Source organism: Malus domestica, chromosome 17 (assembly GCF_042453785.1).
Source record: "Malus domestica chromosome 17, GDT2T_hap1".
Taxonomy (NCBI): Eukaryota; Viridiplantae; Streptophyta; class Magnoliopsida; order Rosales; family Rosaceae; genus Malus; species Malus domestica.
In genome coordinates, this window is record NC_091677.1 from 28,743,504 (window position 1) to 28,760,419 (window position 16,916).

General features: G+C 39.5%; 1 protein-coding gene across 1 annotated transcript; it reads left to right on the forward strand.

Annotated features, from left to right (window-relative positions):
- The first annotated feature begins 1,551 nt into the window (after positions 1-1,551).
- Positions 1,552-16,525, forward strand: LOC103405640 (26S proteasome non-ATPase regulatory subunit 2 homolog A). The gene is made up of 25 exons (XM_008344661.4): positions 1,552-1,782; positions 2,079-2,179; positions 3,068-3,188; positions 3,298-3,357; positions 3,522-3,589; positions 3,780-3,822; positions 4,234-4,299; positions 4,758-4,796; positions 4,894-4,976; positions 11,902-12,016; positions 12,261-12,335; positions 12,759-12,917; positions 13,099-13,206; positions 13,299-13,403; positions 13,489-13,629; positions 13,704-13,808; positions 14,064-14,285; positions 14,502-14,615; positions 14,821-15,036; positions 15,264-15,323; positions 15,408-15,521; positions 15,615-15,700; positions 15,801-15,909; positions 16,004-16,182; positions 16,285-16,525. Exons 1-25 carry the CDS (start codon positions 1,663-1,665, stop codon positions 16,358-16,360), a joined length of 2,685 nt encoding a protein of 894 aa, XP_008342883.3. The 5' UTR covers positions 1,552-1,662; the 3' UTR covers positions 16,361-16,525.
- Positions 16,526-16,916: the final 391 nt, after the last annotated feature.

The following is a 16,916-nucleotide window of genomic DNA, read 5'->3' on the forward strand; positions in this document are numbered from 1 at the left end:
TGAAATGGGACTGGCAGCAGCGGAAGTAGACATGATGAGAAGAAAAGTTGTCATTAGAGTTTAGATGGATGATTTACCATATAAGAATCTGGGTTTGGTATAATATTGCTCGATCAGGATGGTTAGAGTTGTGTATATATAGTGATGTATTTGTTCTCGACCACTTGACAGTGTCCTTAACAATTGAACAACAATGATCCAAATGAAAAGTTGACCTCCCTCATAGTAAAAGACTTTTGCAATTGGCCCTTGAGGCAGTTAGGATTTCGTTTTATGTTGCAAATAACCTGTAAATGTTGTTGTGCCCTAACCCAAAAAACTCTAGTTAGCTTATTGTCACTTTCAATAATTGGATCTTCCCTAACAGTTAGGTAGGCATGACATACCACTAAATCTTTAAGAATGTAAGTTTGACATCTTAATTGGATGAGGATACTCACATCTTAACAGTTCATCGTAAATAGTGCAGTTAGGTTTCGTTAGGTATTATTTTTGTTTAATTTTAAATAAAATTTAAAATTATTTATGCATGCACGAGGTACGATGAACGGTTAGATGAGGATCCCTAAGATTTGGATCCGGTTTTGATCCAAATCCATCTTAATCGAACAGGCAAGTGTTTTCAGCCGGTACAATGGGATTCGAAGACACTTTCAGGAGCACTGCAGTAGTTAAGCCTTCAATAAACAGCCTAAACCTATACTTAGCTTAAAATCATTCGTTGGTTTTTTTGTTTTTTTTTTTTTTTTGTGAACAAAGAAATTTCATTAACCACAAGGGATGCATAAAGCATGGCAATCTTTCAAAGAAAAAAAAGGCATGGCAATACAACAAATATCTCCAAAGAGAAGGGTTCCACAAATAACATGATCACGTCATAATTCTAATTAGCATAACGGTTGGTTTATTTACTCCACATACTCATACTTTCTACATACCTCCACACTTTCCACGTACACCCTACATTAACTTTGTGTGATCATACCTTGTTATAATGTTAAATAACGGTTCTTTTGCTTAACTCTGTTAAAAATTTTGTTCATTTTTTTGACCCTTTAAACACTTTATTTTGCATAGAAGGTCTAACTGAGTTAGCTAAGAGAACCATTGTTCTATATTATAACAAGTTCAGAGACTAATGTTTATAAATTTTTAGTTCAGGAATCAAAGCTTTAATGAGCTGAAGTTCAGGAATCATTGGTCAATTGTGCTAAAATTATCTCTTGTTTGATCGTGGTCCCATGTTTTAAAATTCTTTTAACTGCGATGATCAAAGCCAAATTGAAGAAAGGAAAACTAGTGAACGAGGTTTGAAAACTTTGAGTTTTAACGATAAGAACAAAATAAAGGATAAAGTGAATAGTATCAGGATTGACTTTTTAGTGTAAAAAAGTGGTTTTTCGTTAAAATGAACAGTACCATGAGTTTTTCTTTAAAATTCTCATTAAAGAATTTGTTAAAATACTTGTGTTCAAAAAATAGAAAAATAAAAAAATTGTTAAAATTCAAGGCCCAATACAGCAGCCCATTAACACGGTACAGTGCGGGCCATTTTTCATTTGTATAAAACAGCTGCAGAGGGAGTGAAAAGAGAAAGGAAAAGAAGTGTGAGGTTTTCTTGTTCAAGAGGAAAGCAGAAAGAGGAGAAGCCAAACTTCGACCATGGCACCTCAAGATCCAAACGCCCCAAGCGGCAGCGGCTCCGGCAAGCGCAGTGAGGATTCCGTTAAAGTCCCCGCAACAGATCCCAAGAAGAAAGATGATAAGAAGGATGAGGATTTGGTAAGCGATTCCAGGGGTTAGGGTTTCGTTCACTGCCTGTTTGGTTCTCCAGAAAATTTATTAAGCTGAAGTTCCTGCACCTTGTTCATGTCTATTTGTATCAAAGGCTAGAACTGTGGAATATAAAAATCGAGTTTTTTTTTACTGAATCAAGGTCGTGTTTTAATTTCTTTATTCTTAATTAGTTCATGAGTTGCGATGCGTTCGACTGTTGAATTGATTAACAACGATGTTTACGGTTTAGTATTCTATGAAAATTTGCTTCTTTAACTGAGCTGCATTGGATTCTCGTGCAGTCTGAGGAGGATTTGGAGTTGAAGAACCAATTGGAGTTGTACGTCGAGAGGGTTCAGGATACTGATCCTGGTGTGCAGAAAAATGCTCTGGAGAGTATGAGGTAGACCCTTTTTGCACCCTTAAAAGTTAGTAATTATTGATAATCAAGCTACATGGTTTGTAGTGTAATTAGCTTATAAAATACCCTTGCCTGTCTATGGCACTATGGGTAATCGAATTCTATGTCGCCTATTCTCTCCCTCTCCTGTAATCACTGTCTCTGTGAATTATATTCTATACTTTCTTTCAAGTTTCAATTTTTATTGAGCTGTTTTTAAGGGAATAGAAAAATGTGTAGAATAGAATATTTATGAAATTCTAAGTGAAATTTACTTGATATTCTCAAAAGGGAGCCAAGTATAAATGCAATATTTTCTTCTACAGTGAACTGAATTTCTTGATGCTTTATCTGCTATCTTTTAAGTTATAGCTACAGGGCCATTGAATGAAAGAAATGCGTCTTTGAGCCCTTTATATTTATGATTATTTGTTTTTATGGTAAAGAAACAAAGGTAAAGAGGGGTTGGCCTTGGGTTATTTCATTTTTCTTCCTAGTGAATCTGTAAAGAGGCATTGGTAGTCGGCAGTATATATTACACTATAAAGATCCAAAAGGTTCTTTGGTGGGAAATTGTTTTGTTGCTTGAATGCTGTTGAACCTAGACTCTCTAGAAAACGTAAATTTATGAAAATCAGAGTGGTTTTCTAACTCTGATCAACACCATTATGGCTGTGATGTGTGTGTATGATTATTATGTTATAAATGCAATTTACACCTGATAGTCATCTGCAATCTTTGGTCAGTGTAGAAAGTGATTGATTTGTTATATTCATTGTTTTACTATTACATAGAAGTTACCATGCTTCTTACCCGGATTGGAACCGGTAATCTTTTCTTATATAGTTGTATCTCATATGGTGTGGCCTGACACAAAATTTCATCTCATAGGCAAGAAATCCGTACCTCAACTAGCTCCATGACTTCAGTTCCAAAGCCATTAAAGTATCTTCGCCCGCATTACGGAACTCTAAAAACTTACTATGAAACAATGGCAGAATCAGAGTTGAAGGTATACTCATCTATATCTCATAGAATATGTAAAGTTCATGTATTTGTACCCCGCCAACAACTTTAATAGTTCACTGTAGTTTAATTAATCTACCTTCTCTTACTCGCAGAAATACCTAGCAGATATATTGTCCGTTTTGGCACTCACCATGGCAGCTGAGGGAGAACGGGTATGCTAGATTATTTTAAAATTTCTGTTCAATTATTCTCCTTGTTGGTTGGTTTAGGTTATTGTATTTATACTAGTATCCTTGCTCATTTTAGTTCTGGTTCACTTTCTTTGTGATATTCAAAACTATTATATTCATCTTGTGTATATGCCCACCACTTACAGGAAAGCTTGAAGTACAGATTGTTGGGTTCAGAGGGTGATATTGGTTCATGGGGACACGAATATGTCAGGTCAGACCAATTTACTTTAGAACTTTCCAGTTGGAAATTTTGTGGTATTATAGTATCATAATTCCCAACCTATTTAGGCTTTTTTGGGGTTTTAAAGGTCCTTTGGAGTAATGTTTGAATGTGTGTTCAGAAGTGGCATATATAAAGATAAATTTGTTCACTAATGATTGACTTTCTTGTTTCTAATCAGGAACTTAGCTGGAGAAATTGCTCAGGAGTTTGCTAAGCGACAGGTTTGATATCTATTCTGTGCATATGAAATAGTAACATTTTTATTTGGAAAGTTACGTTAGGTTGTTCGGAGCATATTTTTACATTGTTCTCAATCATTTCTTTATTGTTTACTTGTGAAATTGAGATTAGCACACTCCTGATTAATATAGCTAGGGTCCAGGGATATGGTCATATGTTTCTGTTGATGTATATGACATGCTGTTGTGTTGGATTGTGTTCAATACCAGTATCCCATGTGTATATTAGTTCCTTAGCCATATCTTCCTTTACTTGTCTATTCTTGGCATCCTTAAATTTGTTTCTGGAGATGTGTCAGTAAATAAGCGAGACGAGACAATGTTTCATGTCATTGTTTATGGTCTCCTTATAAAAATTTATTCTAAATTTTTACTTTTTTATACTTGTAACAGGGTGAAGAGGCCCCAATTGAAGAACTAATGGAACTAGTGCAGCAAATTGTTGCTTTTCACATGAAGGTAAGATTCGTAACATCTTTTCGCCTTGAATTTTTTTTCCTTCTAACTAGAGTAGACGATCAAGTTACACAAAATACTTGATAATTTAAAAATGCCTCGCTGAAGTTGGGTCCAAATCAGGCTCTGGTTCATTTGTGTTCTAAGTAGAGTTCTAGCTTGTATTATCTATCCCATTGCAAACAAAAGCTTGGAATTGTATACAAAAACGTTCCAAGAAGTACTTAAATGCAGCAATATTTAGTCATTCAGCTTGAAGCCTTCAAGTGGATTATAATACATTGTTCACAAAATTTCAAAAGCCAAACTGCTCTTGTTGATGCACTTCAAGCCATTTAATTCAATTGAAGGGGTAAATTTCCATCCGGAAGATAGACAGAAAATCCAAATTTGTAACCAGTAGACAATGTTCAATTGGGAGACTATTGGCTTTGCTTCTAATTATTTGTTCTGCATTGCAGCACAATGCTGAACCTGAAGCTGTCGACCTTTTAATGGAGGTAAAATTTATTAATTAATTCTTCAATATTCTTTGCCTGTGAAGCCTTCTTGTTCTATCCCTTTCTTCTTGGGCCTGATAGTTTGACCAATGGGCAGGTTGAAGACCTAGATCTGTTAATTGAGCATGTTGATAAAACAAATTTTAAGAGGACTTGTCTCTACCTCACCAGTTCAGCAAGGTAAGCAGATGAAGTTTAGAAATTTCTCTTTGCATGTGACATTCTTATGGGGTAAAAGGTGGCATAGTTTCTCACGACTACTCAAAAGTCCGATTTAAGTTGATAACTGAATTTTTCTTTAAACAAGTTCATAACATCAGATGTGGAGGAAATATATGGAGGTATTCCTATGTATGCACCTACTACGGGCTGGTTTGGTATTGCTGTGCTTTGAAAAAAAACTGCTTCTGCTATGCTATGAGAATAAGCTCATTTTTGATGCTTCACCTTTTCAGTTTTTATCACCCAAAACTATGAAAATAAGCTGTTTTTAAATGTTTACCAAACACTTTTTTGAGCTCAGCTTTTTTTGATACCCATTTTTATAAAAGCACCTCAGTACCAAACCAGCACTACATATGACCATACCTGCCTAAGGACTTAGTTTTTCCAAATTCTTTGATTTTGCTTCTTTGGGGGATGATGTTAGAGCAACTACAAGACTTTTCAATACCAAGTGAACCTGCTTTCCAATTTGGATTGCATTCTAGTTAGTTTTAGGGTTTTAGTTATTTTCTTCTTTCTTGTCTGAAATTTATTTTGGAGAAAGCGTATGATAGGGTCCCAAGAGACATTCTTTGGAGAATTTTAGAGAAGAAAGGAGTACGAGTAGCATATATCCAAGCTATACAGGATATGTATGAAGGAGCAAAGACTGCCGTAAGAACTCATGAAGGACAAACCGAAAGCTTTCCCATAACTGTAGGATTACATCAAGGCTCATCCTTAAGTCCTTACCTTTTTGCGTTGGTAATGGATGAGTTAACAGGACATATTCAAGATGATATTCCTTGGTGTATGCTTTTCGCAGACGATATAGTGTTGATAGATGAAACTCAAGAAGGGGTAAATGCAAAGCTTAACCTTTGGAGAGAAGTGTTGGAATCTAAAGGTCTTCGCCTAAGCCGATCAAAGACAGAATATATGGAGTGCAAGTTCAGTGCAAATGGAGGCCAAAACGAGTTAGGGGTGAGGATCGGAGATCAAGAAATACCAAAGAGCGACCGTTTTCGTTACCTAGGATCTATCTTGCAAAAGAACAGAGAATTAGATGGAGATCTCAACCATAGAATACAAGCTGGATGGATGAAGTGGAAGAGTGCATCCGGCGTGTTGTGTGACCGCCGTATGCCACTGAAGCTCAAGGGAAAATTTTATAGGACGGCAATAAGGCCGGCGATGCTGTATGGCACAGAATGTTGGGCGGTGAAGCATCAACACGTACACAAAATGGGTGTAGCGGAGATGAGGATGCTTCGTTGGATGTGTGGGCACACGAGAAAGGATAAGATTAGGAATGAGGATATTCGGGGTAAAGTAGGAGTAGCCGAAATTGAAGGAAAGATGAGAGAAAATCGGTTACGGTGGTTTGGACATGTGCAAAGAAGGCCTACTGACGCTCCGATTAGAAGATGCGACTATGGGACAGAGGTTCAGGGCCGAAGGGGTAGAGGAAGACCCAGGAAAACTTTGAGAGAGACCCTAAGAAAAGACTTAGAGTATTTGGATCTAACGGAGGACATGACACAGGACAGAACACAATGGCGTTCTAAGATTCATATAGCCGATCCCACTCAGTGACTTGGATTTTCCAAGTCTCCAACCGAGAAGTTGTCCTCGCTCGGGAAATTAAGGGAACACTACCTCAACCTACATGCTCCACTCACAAAGCTCCAACATACAAGCTTCAACAAAAGAAAATTCAAAGAACTTAGCGAAGAAGGCTTTGGTGATTTAACACAATACGTTGAAATGAAGGAAAGCTTATTTATTGATATCCCCGATAAATTACAAATATGTACATATACTTGAGTCAAAATAAACAAACAAGAGGGAGCCTTCACAAAGGTTGCTTAGGAGAAGTCTCGGCAGTCGGTAGAGCCCCAGAAAGAGAAGGCACCGGAGGGGGATCATTCGGAGCCTCAGTACTGGACAGAACCCTAGAAGGAGGAGGCATCAGAGGTTGATCATTTGGAGCTTCATTACGCGGTACAGCCCCAGAAGACGAAGGCAATAAATGCCTTTGGAACAAACCCACAAATCTCTGATGATCAAGTAAAACCTGACCATCAGATTCCTTCATCTGGTCAAGCTTCCTCTTCATGTTTGTAGCATAGTCATGTGCGAGCCGGTGCAACTGTTTATTCTCATGCTTGAGCCCTCTAATCTCCTGTTTGAGACTCATCACTTCAGCCGCCAATGATTCAACTTGGCGGGTTCGAGCAAATAGGCGTTGGGCCATATTAGACACAGAACCTGCACACTGAACACTAAGAGCCAGAGAATCCTTAACAGCCAACTCATCAGACCGTTTGGAAAGTAGTCTGTTATCTTTGGGAGTGAGAAGGTTCCTGGCCACTACCGCAGCGGTCATATCATTCTTCATCACGGAATCCCCAACGGTAAGAGGACCAGTAGGGGAGACGAAGGATGGGCGCCATATGTTGTCTGGAGAAGGCGGGGCTGCCTCTTCAACAAGGTTCAAGTCAAAACGACGGTCGGAGGGGCCAGACATTTTCAAAGGTGTAGAAAAGAGAAGAGGTCGGACAAATCAAGATCTTAGAAGTGCAAGAATGGAGCTTCTACTGGTGGATATTCAAGTGTGCTTTGGAACTTAATGTCAGCCTCTATAAAAATCTGCACTCGACGAAGCTTCAGAAATCGAAGAGGCGTTGCTTTCTCAAAAGCTGGGCTGCTCAGAGACCACGAGGGTCGATCTCAGAAATCGAAGAGGCGTTTGCTTTCTCAAAAGCTGGGCTGCTCAAAGACCACGAAGGCCGATCTCAGAAATCGAAGAGGTTTGCTTTCTCAAAAGCTGGGCTGCTCAGAGACCACGAGGGCCGATCTCAAAAATCGAAGAGGTTTGCTTTCTCAAAAGCTGGACTGCTCAGAGACCACGAGGGCCGATCTCAGAAATCGAAGAGGTTTGCTTTCTCAAAAGCTGGGTTGCTCAGAGACCACGAGGGTCGATCTCAGAAATCGAAGAGGCACCTACTTTTCCAGCCTTGTCAGCACCTGTCACACGCACTCAGCTTTGCGGAAATTATGGGCATTCTGTCGATGATTTCTGGCGAAGTAGAAAGCACATGAATCATACTGTTCAATCACCCACTTCCCACACGCAACAGTAGCTCATGGGTACCACATATAACTTTGCCAAAGTCCTCTGACAAAGTTGAGACTACTTTTCCAGCCTTGTCAGCACCTGTCACACGCACACTCAGCTTTGCGGAAATTATGGGCATTCTGTCGAAGATTTCTGGCGAAGTAGAAAGCACATGAATCGTACTGTTCAATCACCCACTTCCCACACGCAACAGTAGCTCATGGGTACCACATATAACTTTGCCAAAGTTCTCTGACAAAGTCGAGACACGTGAAGCTTGCAACTCTCACTACATCGCTCTGACCAAGAAGGGTAAAAGAATAGCAAAGAAACAACACTAACAAAGTTTAGACACATAAATTTTGACGGCCTAGCTACCATATTATTACCCACAAGGGTAAAGGAACAGTACCACTGCTGGATAATTGGAAAGTCCCGGTGTGTCAACCTCTGTGCTTCATGGCAAGGTAGACTAGCAAACATGCCCAACCTTTACTCACATTCGAGAAAACACTCCCAACAAGATTGCTTGCCCCAAAATCGAAGAGGCATCGCCCTCCGAATCTCGAGAGCCAGACTCCCAACATGATTACTTTCTCAAAAATCGAAGAGAGGGTAAAGGAACAGTACCACTGCTGGATAATTTGAAAGTCCCTGTGTGTCACCCTCTGTGCTTCGTGGCAAGGTAGACTAGCAAACATGCCCAACCTTTACTCACATTCGAGAAAACACCCCCAACAAGATTGCTTGCTCCAAAATCGAAGAGGCACCGCCCTCCGAATCTCGAGAGCCAGACTCCTAACATGATTACTTTCTCAAAAATCGAAGAGAGGGTAAAGGAACAGTACCACTGCTGGATAATTGGAAAGTCCCTGTGTGTCAACCTCTGTGCTTCGTGGCAAGGTAGACTAGCAAACATGCCCAACCTTTACTCATATTCGAGAAAACACTCCCAACTCCCAACATGATTACTTTCTCAAAAATCGAAGACACCGCTCTCCGATTCTCGAGAGCCAGACCCCCAGCATGATTGCTTTCTCAAAAATCGAAGAGGCATCGTTCTCCGAATCTCGAGAGCCAGATCCCCGACAGGATTGCTTGTTCGAAAACCGAAGAGGCACCACTTTCCCAACTTCAAGAGCCGGATCTCCTTGGATAAAGCTTGTCTGTAATCTTCACACGCAACATCAGCTTTCCAGATACCACAGACCATTTTTTCAAAGTGCTCTGACAGAGTTAAAACTTGTGAAGCTGGCAGCTCCCACTACCGTGCTATGACCAAGCAGGGTAAAGGAATAGCATTATTACTTGATGTTAGGGAGACTCCTATATATGTCGACCTCCATCCCCAACGGACAGGCAGACCTGCAAAAATGCTCAACCCTTCCTCTTATCTGAGAGGGCACTCCCAACGAAGCCTTTCGAAATATTCAGCTTTCTTTCCCCCCGATAATACCTCTGTAAACAAGCTATACTAGAGCAAGAATATCTCATATCATCAGGGTTAAAAGCAAGAGTATCCCATATCATGCTTTTTCCCTGTCTTTTCCTTTGGCCTTGTTCTTACCTGCAAGACAAGGAGAAAGAGAGCAATCAGTCAGCACTTGGAATCAAGCTTCCAGCCAGGAACTGACTGCCTGGAACCCCTTACCCTGACATTGCTCCCGAGTACTCATCTTTAACATCTTATGCTTCCAAGGAAGATACCGCATCTGCCTGAGGAACAGATAGGGCAAGTGAGAAGGATACAAGGAAGCATGTGGAGACAAGCGTAACAGCACACGTGCCGATACATCCACTACTCTGTCAAAAGCAAAAGTATCCCATATCAGCAGGGTCGAACGTACTCTAGATTTGATGGACTTGTTTTGACCCTCAAATTCTTCAGTCGGCCTTATACTTTGGAGGAAACCAGAAAACCCTCCAGCCCAGTTCAAGAATAAGCCTGTGGAAAGTTACTTCTTCAAAAGCAAAAGTATCCCATATCATCTCTTCTCATTTTTCTTCTCTTTATCCTTCATGCTGCCTGCAAGATAGGGAGAATGTGAACAATCAGCCGGAGCTCTGATTGCTTACCTTGTCTGTTACCTCTTTCAGCAGATCCCCTAGCTCGGCGACTTGGGGGACTCCTACTACATGGTTTGTATCGCGCTTGACCAAGCCTGAAACTACAAGTAAGCTTCAAGTGACATTGATACATTACCTTGTGCATCTCCACCAGTTACAGATACCACCCCTGGATGGAGGAAGAGTACTTCCAGAGAAGATTCCACATCTACCTATGAGACAGATAAGGAAAGTCAAGCCGATACCACACTCCGGGACTTAGAAGTTTCGTGGTTACGAGATCATTCTCCCACAATATTTCCTAATGTCTTTTGTACTAAATCATTCACTTGTACTCCCTAAAGGAGAGCTTGAACCTATGTACTTGTGTAAACCCTTCACAATTAATGAGAACTCCTCTATTCCGTGGACGTAGCCAATCTGGGTGAATCACGTACATCTTGTGTTTGCTTTCCTATCTCTATCCATTTATATACTTATCCACACTAATGACCGGAGCAATCTAGCGAAGATCACAAAAAGTGACCGTTTTCGCTACCTAGGATCTATCTTGCAAGAGAACGGAGAATTAGATGGAGATCTCAACCATAGAATACAAGTTGGATGGATGAAGTGTAAGAGTGTATCCGGCGTGTTGTGTGATCGTCGTAGGCCACTGAAGCTCAAGGGAAAATTTTATAGGACGGCAATAAGGCCAACGATGTTGTATGGCACAGAATGTTGGGCGGTGAAGCATCAACACGTACACAAAATGGGCGTAGCGGAGATGAGGATGCTTCGTGGGATGTATGGGCACACGAGAAAGGATAAGATTGGGAATGAGGATATCCAAGGTAAAGTAGGAGTAGCCAAAATTGAAGGAAATATGAGAGAAAATCGGTTCCGGTGGTTTGGACATGTGCAAAGAAGGCCTACTGACGCTCCGGTTCGAAAATGTGACTACGGGACAGAAGTTCAGGGCCGAAGGGGTAGAGGAAGACCTAGGAAAACTTTGGAAGAGACCCTAAGAAAAGACTTGATTACTTGGATCTAACGGAGGACATGACACAAAACCGAGCGCAATGGCGTTCTAGGATTCATATAGCCGACCCCACTTAGTGGGAAAAGGCTTTGTTGTTGTTGTTGTTGTTGTCTGAAATTTATTTTGTATTTAGTTTGGCAGATCGTATTTATTAGGCTTTTTAAGTGTTCAGGTAATTTTTGAAGCATTTCACAGGGGTAGGGTTGAATTGTTAGTTAAGCAAACAAGGACCAGGATGCTAGGCTTACTAACCCTAGTATAAATCTCTTTTAGGAGGCTCAATATGCATTTTACCCAGTTTACCTCAGAAAATTAGATTTAGAGTCTATCTATGCCCTAGAACTGATCTATCGACTTTTGAAATTTGATCCCATTGCTTTTTCTCTATTGTTTCAACTTTCCTATTATTAATTGCCAGAAATTCCATTTCTAGTGCATTACCATAAAACGTTTTAAAGGTTTCAGTCGCAGAATTTGGCTGTAAAAAAATAATATGCCATGTTTTTTTTTCCTTATAGTCACAGAATATCGTGCACCAGATGCTTTTATAGACTCGTGAGACTCTTCATTTCTTATTTTTTGTATATCATATATTAAGTTGCTGCCAGGTGCCATTGTATTATTTGTTCTTTCATTCTCCTTGACTCTTCTCCCCAGTGCTGACTTTTTTCTACTTATTTTACATATTGCAGATACCTTCCTGGACCAGATGATGTTCTAGTTCTGGATATTGCATACACAATATATATGAAATTTGAAGAATATCCAAATGCACTTCAGATTGCACTGTTCCTTGATAACATGCAGGTTTGTGCCATGCAACAGTTTTGATATTTCTTGAAACATGTATTTATATATATTGTTTGAAACATGTATTTATAACTATAGTTGAGTATGCAACTGTTCATTTTCTTTAGTGTCTGAGAGAAGATTATTTCTCTGTGAAATGAGAAGTTTGCAGTATGTATATGTTGTATATGTCATTACCTGTATCTGGTCTTTACATATTTCTAATGATTTGGTACTAACAATCATGATTGTATGTATGCAGAATATAAAGAACGTCTTTACATCATGTGATGATCTGCTTCGTAAAAAGCAATTTTGCTACATCCTTGCTCGACATGTAAGTGTTTAATTTTTGTTTTTTTACATTTCCTTCTTTATATGAAGGAATGCATGCTTATGTTCCTTGTCAAAACATGTTGTAATCTATGTTCTGAAATAGAGTTATATTCTCTTCTCATGATACACTCATGGTGAGATTTTAACTTGATTCCTTGACAGGGAGAGTGAACTGTGATGGGTTTGTTCTGGGTGGGGTAGTGTATCCTCTTGTTCCTTGTTCTTTCTCTCTCTTTGGCTTTTTATTATAAGATAAGTGGGTGCATGTAGTTAGGTGTCATTGCTTAAGTGATATCAATTAGCCTTGGAAGTATTTTGTGCATTTTTCCTGAAAGGTAACATTGCACAGTAATGTCGTATGGTATATTTTTTATGCTTGTTTACTTAAATATAATAATTTTAATCGCATTTATATTTCATGCAGGGTATTAGTTTTGAGCTTGATGATGAGATGGTTGCGGAGGATGATGACAGGGAAGTATTGCAGGACATTATCAACAATACTAAGCTAAGTGAAGGTTATCTTACTCTTGCTCGTGATATTGAGGTCATGGAGGCCAAAACTCCAGAGGATATCTACAAGGTTTGAACTGATTATTTGTATTGCTTGATCTACACTTATATGCATGTCTACAATGTCTGTGGGATGTGTAATGAGAGAATAAATGCAATATAATTGTGTTTTGTTCATTGCAGTTGTGTAATTTATATTATCCTTCTTATCCCTTCTCTGATAATTATATCGTCTTGGAATTTTCATTTAGGCACACTTACTTGATGGCCGTGCAAGTGCTGGTGCTAGTGTTGATTCAGCAAGACAGAACTTGGCTGCAACATTTGTTAACGCTTTTGTAAATGCTGGATTTGGTCAGGTAAATTTTTTTACACTTGATGTATCTGTTAAAAAGTTGACGATTTTTGGAGTTGATTGACATGCTTTCTTTGATGCTTCTTTTTGGTGCAGGATAAGTTGATGACAGTCCCATCAGATGCCTCAAGTGGAGGCTCTTCAGGAAACTGGCTTTTCAAGAATAAAGAGCATGGGAAGACAAGTGCTGCAGCAAGTCTGGTATGCATGACTATATTACCTTGCTCATTTTATCATCTTATTTTTAACTTCATTTTACAATCTGCTTTGTTATTCTTCCTGACAGGGTATGATTTTATTGTGGGATGTTGACTCTGGACTTGCCCAAATTGACAAGTACTTCCACAGCAACGATACCCATGTTATCGCTGGTGCATTATTGGGGGTTGGGATTGTTAATTGTGGTATCAAGAATGATTGTGATCCTGTGCGTACCTCTATCTTTTCATCCACAGAATATAACATTTGAAATGTATCTCTGAATCTTAATTCCTTTTACAGGCGCTGGCACTTCTCGGCGAGTACATTGATAGAGAGGATCCATCTATCCGGATTGGTGCTATAATGGGCCTTGGGATTGCATATGCTGGTTCTCAGAACGAGCAGGTAAAGTGTCTTGGCTTTTTCTTGTTGATATATCTGGCAGGCAACAGAAAATTTTCCATTTACTATGGACCTACTCTATGTATCATTCTTGGCTCAAGAATCACATGAGAAGAGTCGGTCAAACCTTCTTTAATCACTACTGCCCTTGCCCTTGGATGTGCTGATGCAGGAGTTTGTTAGTTTGGTTAGAGTCTGGATTGATCTGTTGTTATACGTTAATTTCCATTTAAAGCTAACTTATCCTTCTTTTTTCAGATACGTAGTAAGCTGACTCCTATACTTAATGATGCAAAAGCCCCCCTTGACGTGGTCGCATTTACTGCAATCTCATTGGGGTTGGTATACGTTGGTTCCTGCAATGAAGAGGTTGCTCAGGCAATCATATTTGCACTAATGGACCGAAGTGACTCCGAGTTGGGGGAGCCCCTTGCTCGGTTGATTCCCCTCAGCCTTGGACTTCTGTACCTTGGGAAGCAGGTAAAATCCTGCTGAACTTTCTGGAATTCATTGTTTATTCTTTCTACTTTATACAAAATCATGTGCTTTTCTTTCCTGCATGATTTTTGTTTCGTTTGATGTTTGTTGTGCAGTTTAAGCTTGTTGGTTAATGTCATTGTGCCCAAAGAGGCTCATTACAATGTTGAACTCAATAGTTCACAATTCTAATGGTTTTTGGAATTTACTTTCTCACAGGAAAGTGTGGAGGCCACTGCCGAAGTTTCAAAGACATTTAATGAAAAAATAAGAAAGCATTGTGATATGACTTTGCTTTCTTGTGCTTATGCAGGAACAGGCAATGTTCTTAAGGTAATATTTTAGAGAACTATTATTTGCACTCCAAAAACCTAATTGTGCACTCCTTATAAGAGTATTTTTCTTATTAAATATAGAAGGTTTGGAGTGCACGGTTAGAATTTTGGAGTGTCAATAACACCTCCCATATTTTAACGCTACTAAAATATCATTTGAATTCTGTCACGTTTATGAAGTTGGGAACTCTTTTCTCATGCAGGTCCAAAACCTTCTCGGTCATTGTTCACAACATCTTGATAAGAATGAAACTCACCAGGGACCCGCAGTTCTTGGAATTGCTATGATATCAATGGCTGAAGAATTGGGAGTTGAAATGGCGATTCGTTCATTAGAGCATCTTTTACAGTACGGAGAACAAAATATACGTCGGGCAGTTCCATTGGCACTTGGTCTCCTTTGCATATCAAATCCAAAGGTATTAATCTGGTTACGTCCATTGTGACAGTTAAAAAGCCTTTAAAAGTAAAACTTTTACTTCCAATGCTAGCTCAGCTGCCCTTGAAATCTAACCATTCATGTATTGAGAGTTGGAATAGACATGGAGCAGTGATTTTTGAAATACTTATCTTGACTAGTGATTTTATATTGGGAAGTTAGGCTACTTGGGTTATATCTGCCTTTCTTACTGTTTGTTTCCTCCAGGTCAACGTTATGGACACATTAAGCAGGCTTAGCCACGATACGGATTCAGAAGTAGCAATGGTAACATATTACATCATTCAATATCTCGATTGTTGGCATATTTTTCATAGTAAGTGTGTCTAATATTCCATTTGGATTCTTCAGGCTGCAGTGATTTCCTTAGGTTTGCTAGGTGCGGGAACCAACAACGCTAGAATAGCCAGCATGCTTCGCAATCTTTCAAGTTATTACTACAAAGATGCCAGCCTTCTTTTCTGCGTAATACATCTCGAGTCCTATCTTTATGTTCCTTCATTTTCCTTTTGAGTTTTCCAGCCTGCGGTTATATATATCTTCGGCTACTGTCTGCAGGTGCGAATTGCTCAAGGTCTTGTTCATTTAGGAAAGGGTTTGTTAACTCTGAATCCATACCATTCTGATCGCTTCTTGCTATCACCGTGAGTAACCTTGTTTGCAAATACACCCTTGTCATTACTACCGACAGAATGGCTCTCGGTGGCTTAGTCTAACATGTATAAATTATCTTTCTACTTACAGAACGGCACTTGCTGGAATCGTTACCGTGCTGCATGCATGTCTTGATATGAAAGCCATCATTCTGGGGAAATATCATTACATTCTCTACTTTATTACTTTGGCAATGCAGGTTGGTGTTTGAACACTTTCTTCTTTATACGTTGCTTTCCCCGGTAATTAGATTTGGTCTTTCTCACTATTGGTAATTGTTTTTCTTGTGCTAGCCGAGAATGTTGTTGACTGTGGACGAGAATCTCAAACCGCTGTCAGTCCCTGTTCGAGTGGGACAAGCTGTTGATGTGGTTGGCCAGGCTGGTCGTCCCAAAACGATCACGGGTTTCCAGACCCACTCAACACCGGTTCTTCTTGCTGCGGGTGATAGAGCGGAGCTGGCTACTGAAAAGTAGGAATTTTTCCCTGTGGAGCTTGTGTTTCACTGACTTGCTGTTTTACCGACTTGCTGTTTTACCGCTATGACACGCTAACAATTGTTTATTTGTTACAGGTATATCCCCCTGTCTCCCATCTTGGAAGGGTTCGTTATCCTGAAAGAGAATCCAGACTACAGAGAAGATAACTAGTTAGTCCGGTTCGCCCAACAAATGTCTGGAGAGTTTGTATCTTTTGATGAATGCCATATTTTTCTTGGAAGCATGTTTTTAGCAACTGCATTCAGTGACTGTTGATTGTGTAACATGACTCTGTATTACTTCAGTTTTAATTATTCGTATACCCTTTTCGCTGTATCTGTGAACTCTTCAAATTTGTGAAATCTCCCTTTTGAAACGATGGCGACAATCGTGAAGAATTTCACTTTGTTTACTAAGTTTTCGACAAAATATGTTAGTGTGAAGTTGAGCTCAACCAAAGAAAGTCTCGGAACCGGAACCCAAACCCAAACCCAAGTCAACTCGTTTCACATTGGGTTTGGTTGGGTTCATATTATTTTTGCAACCTAATGAAACCCGATCCCAAGTTGTACATAATGAGTTAGAGTTGGGTTGACCTTTCAGAGCGGTTATAAGTGACATACTGTAAAATAGATTGTAAATTTTGTTGAAGTTTATCAATGTAGGTTCGAATCCTGCCTCTCCCACTTGTTTGTTAAGAAAAATGGCTCGAGTCAATGTTCGACTA

What these genes read in the sequence shown, in the direction of transcription:
- LOC103405640 (XM_008344661.4), top strand. Translation starts at nt 1,663, where the DNA reads ATGGCACCTCAAGATCCAAACGCCCCAAGCGGCAGCGGCTCCGGCAAG. An exon ending in AGGAGTTTGCTAAGCGACAG is followed by an intron (nt 3,823 to 4,233) that starts GTTTGATATCTA and finishes TACTTGTAACAG; the next exon opens with GGTGAAGAGGCCCCAATTGA. An exon ending in GATCGCTTCTTGCTATCACC is followed by an intron (nt 15,701 to 15,800) that starts GTGAGTAACCTT and finishes TTCTACTTACAG; the next exon opens with AACGGCACTTGCTGGAATCG.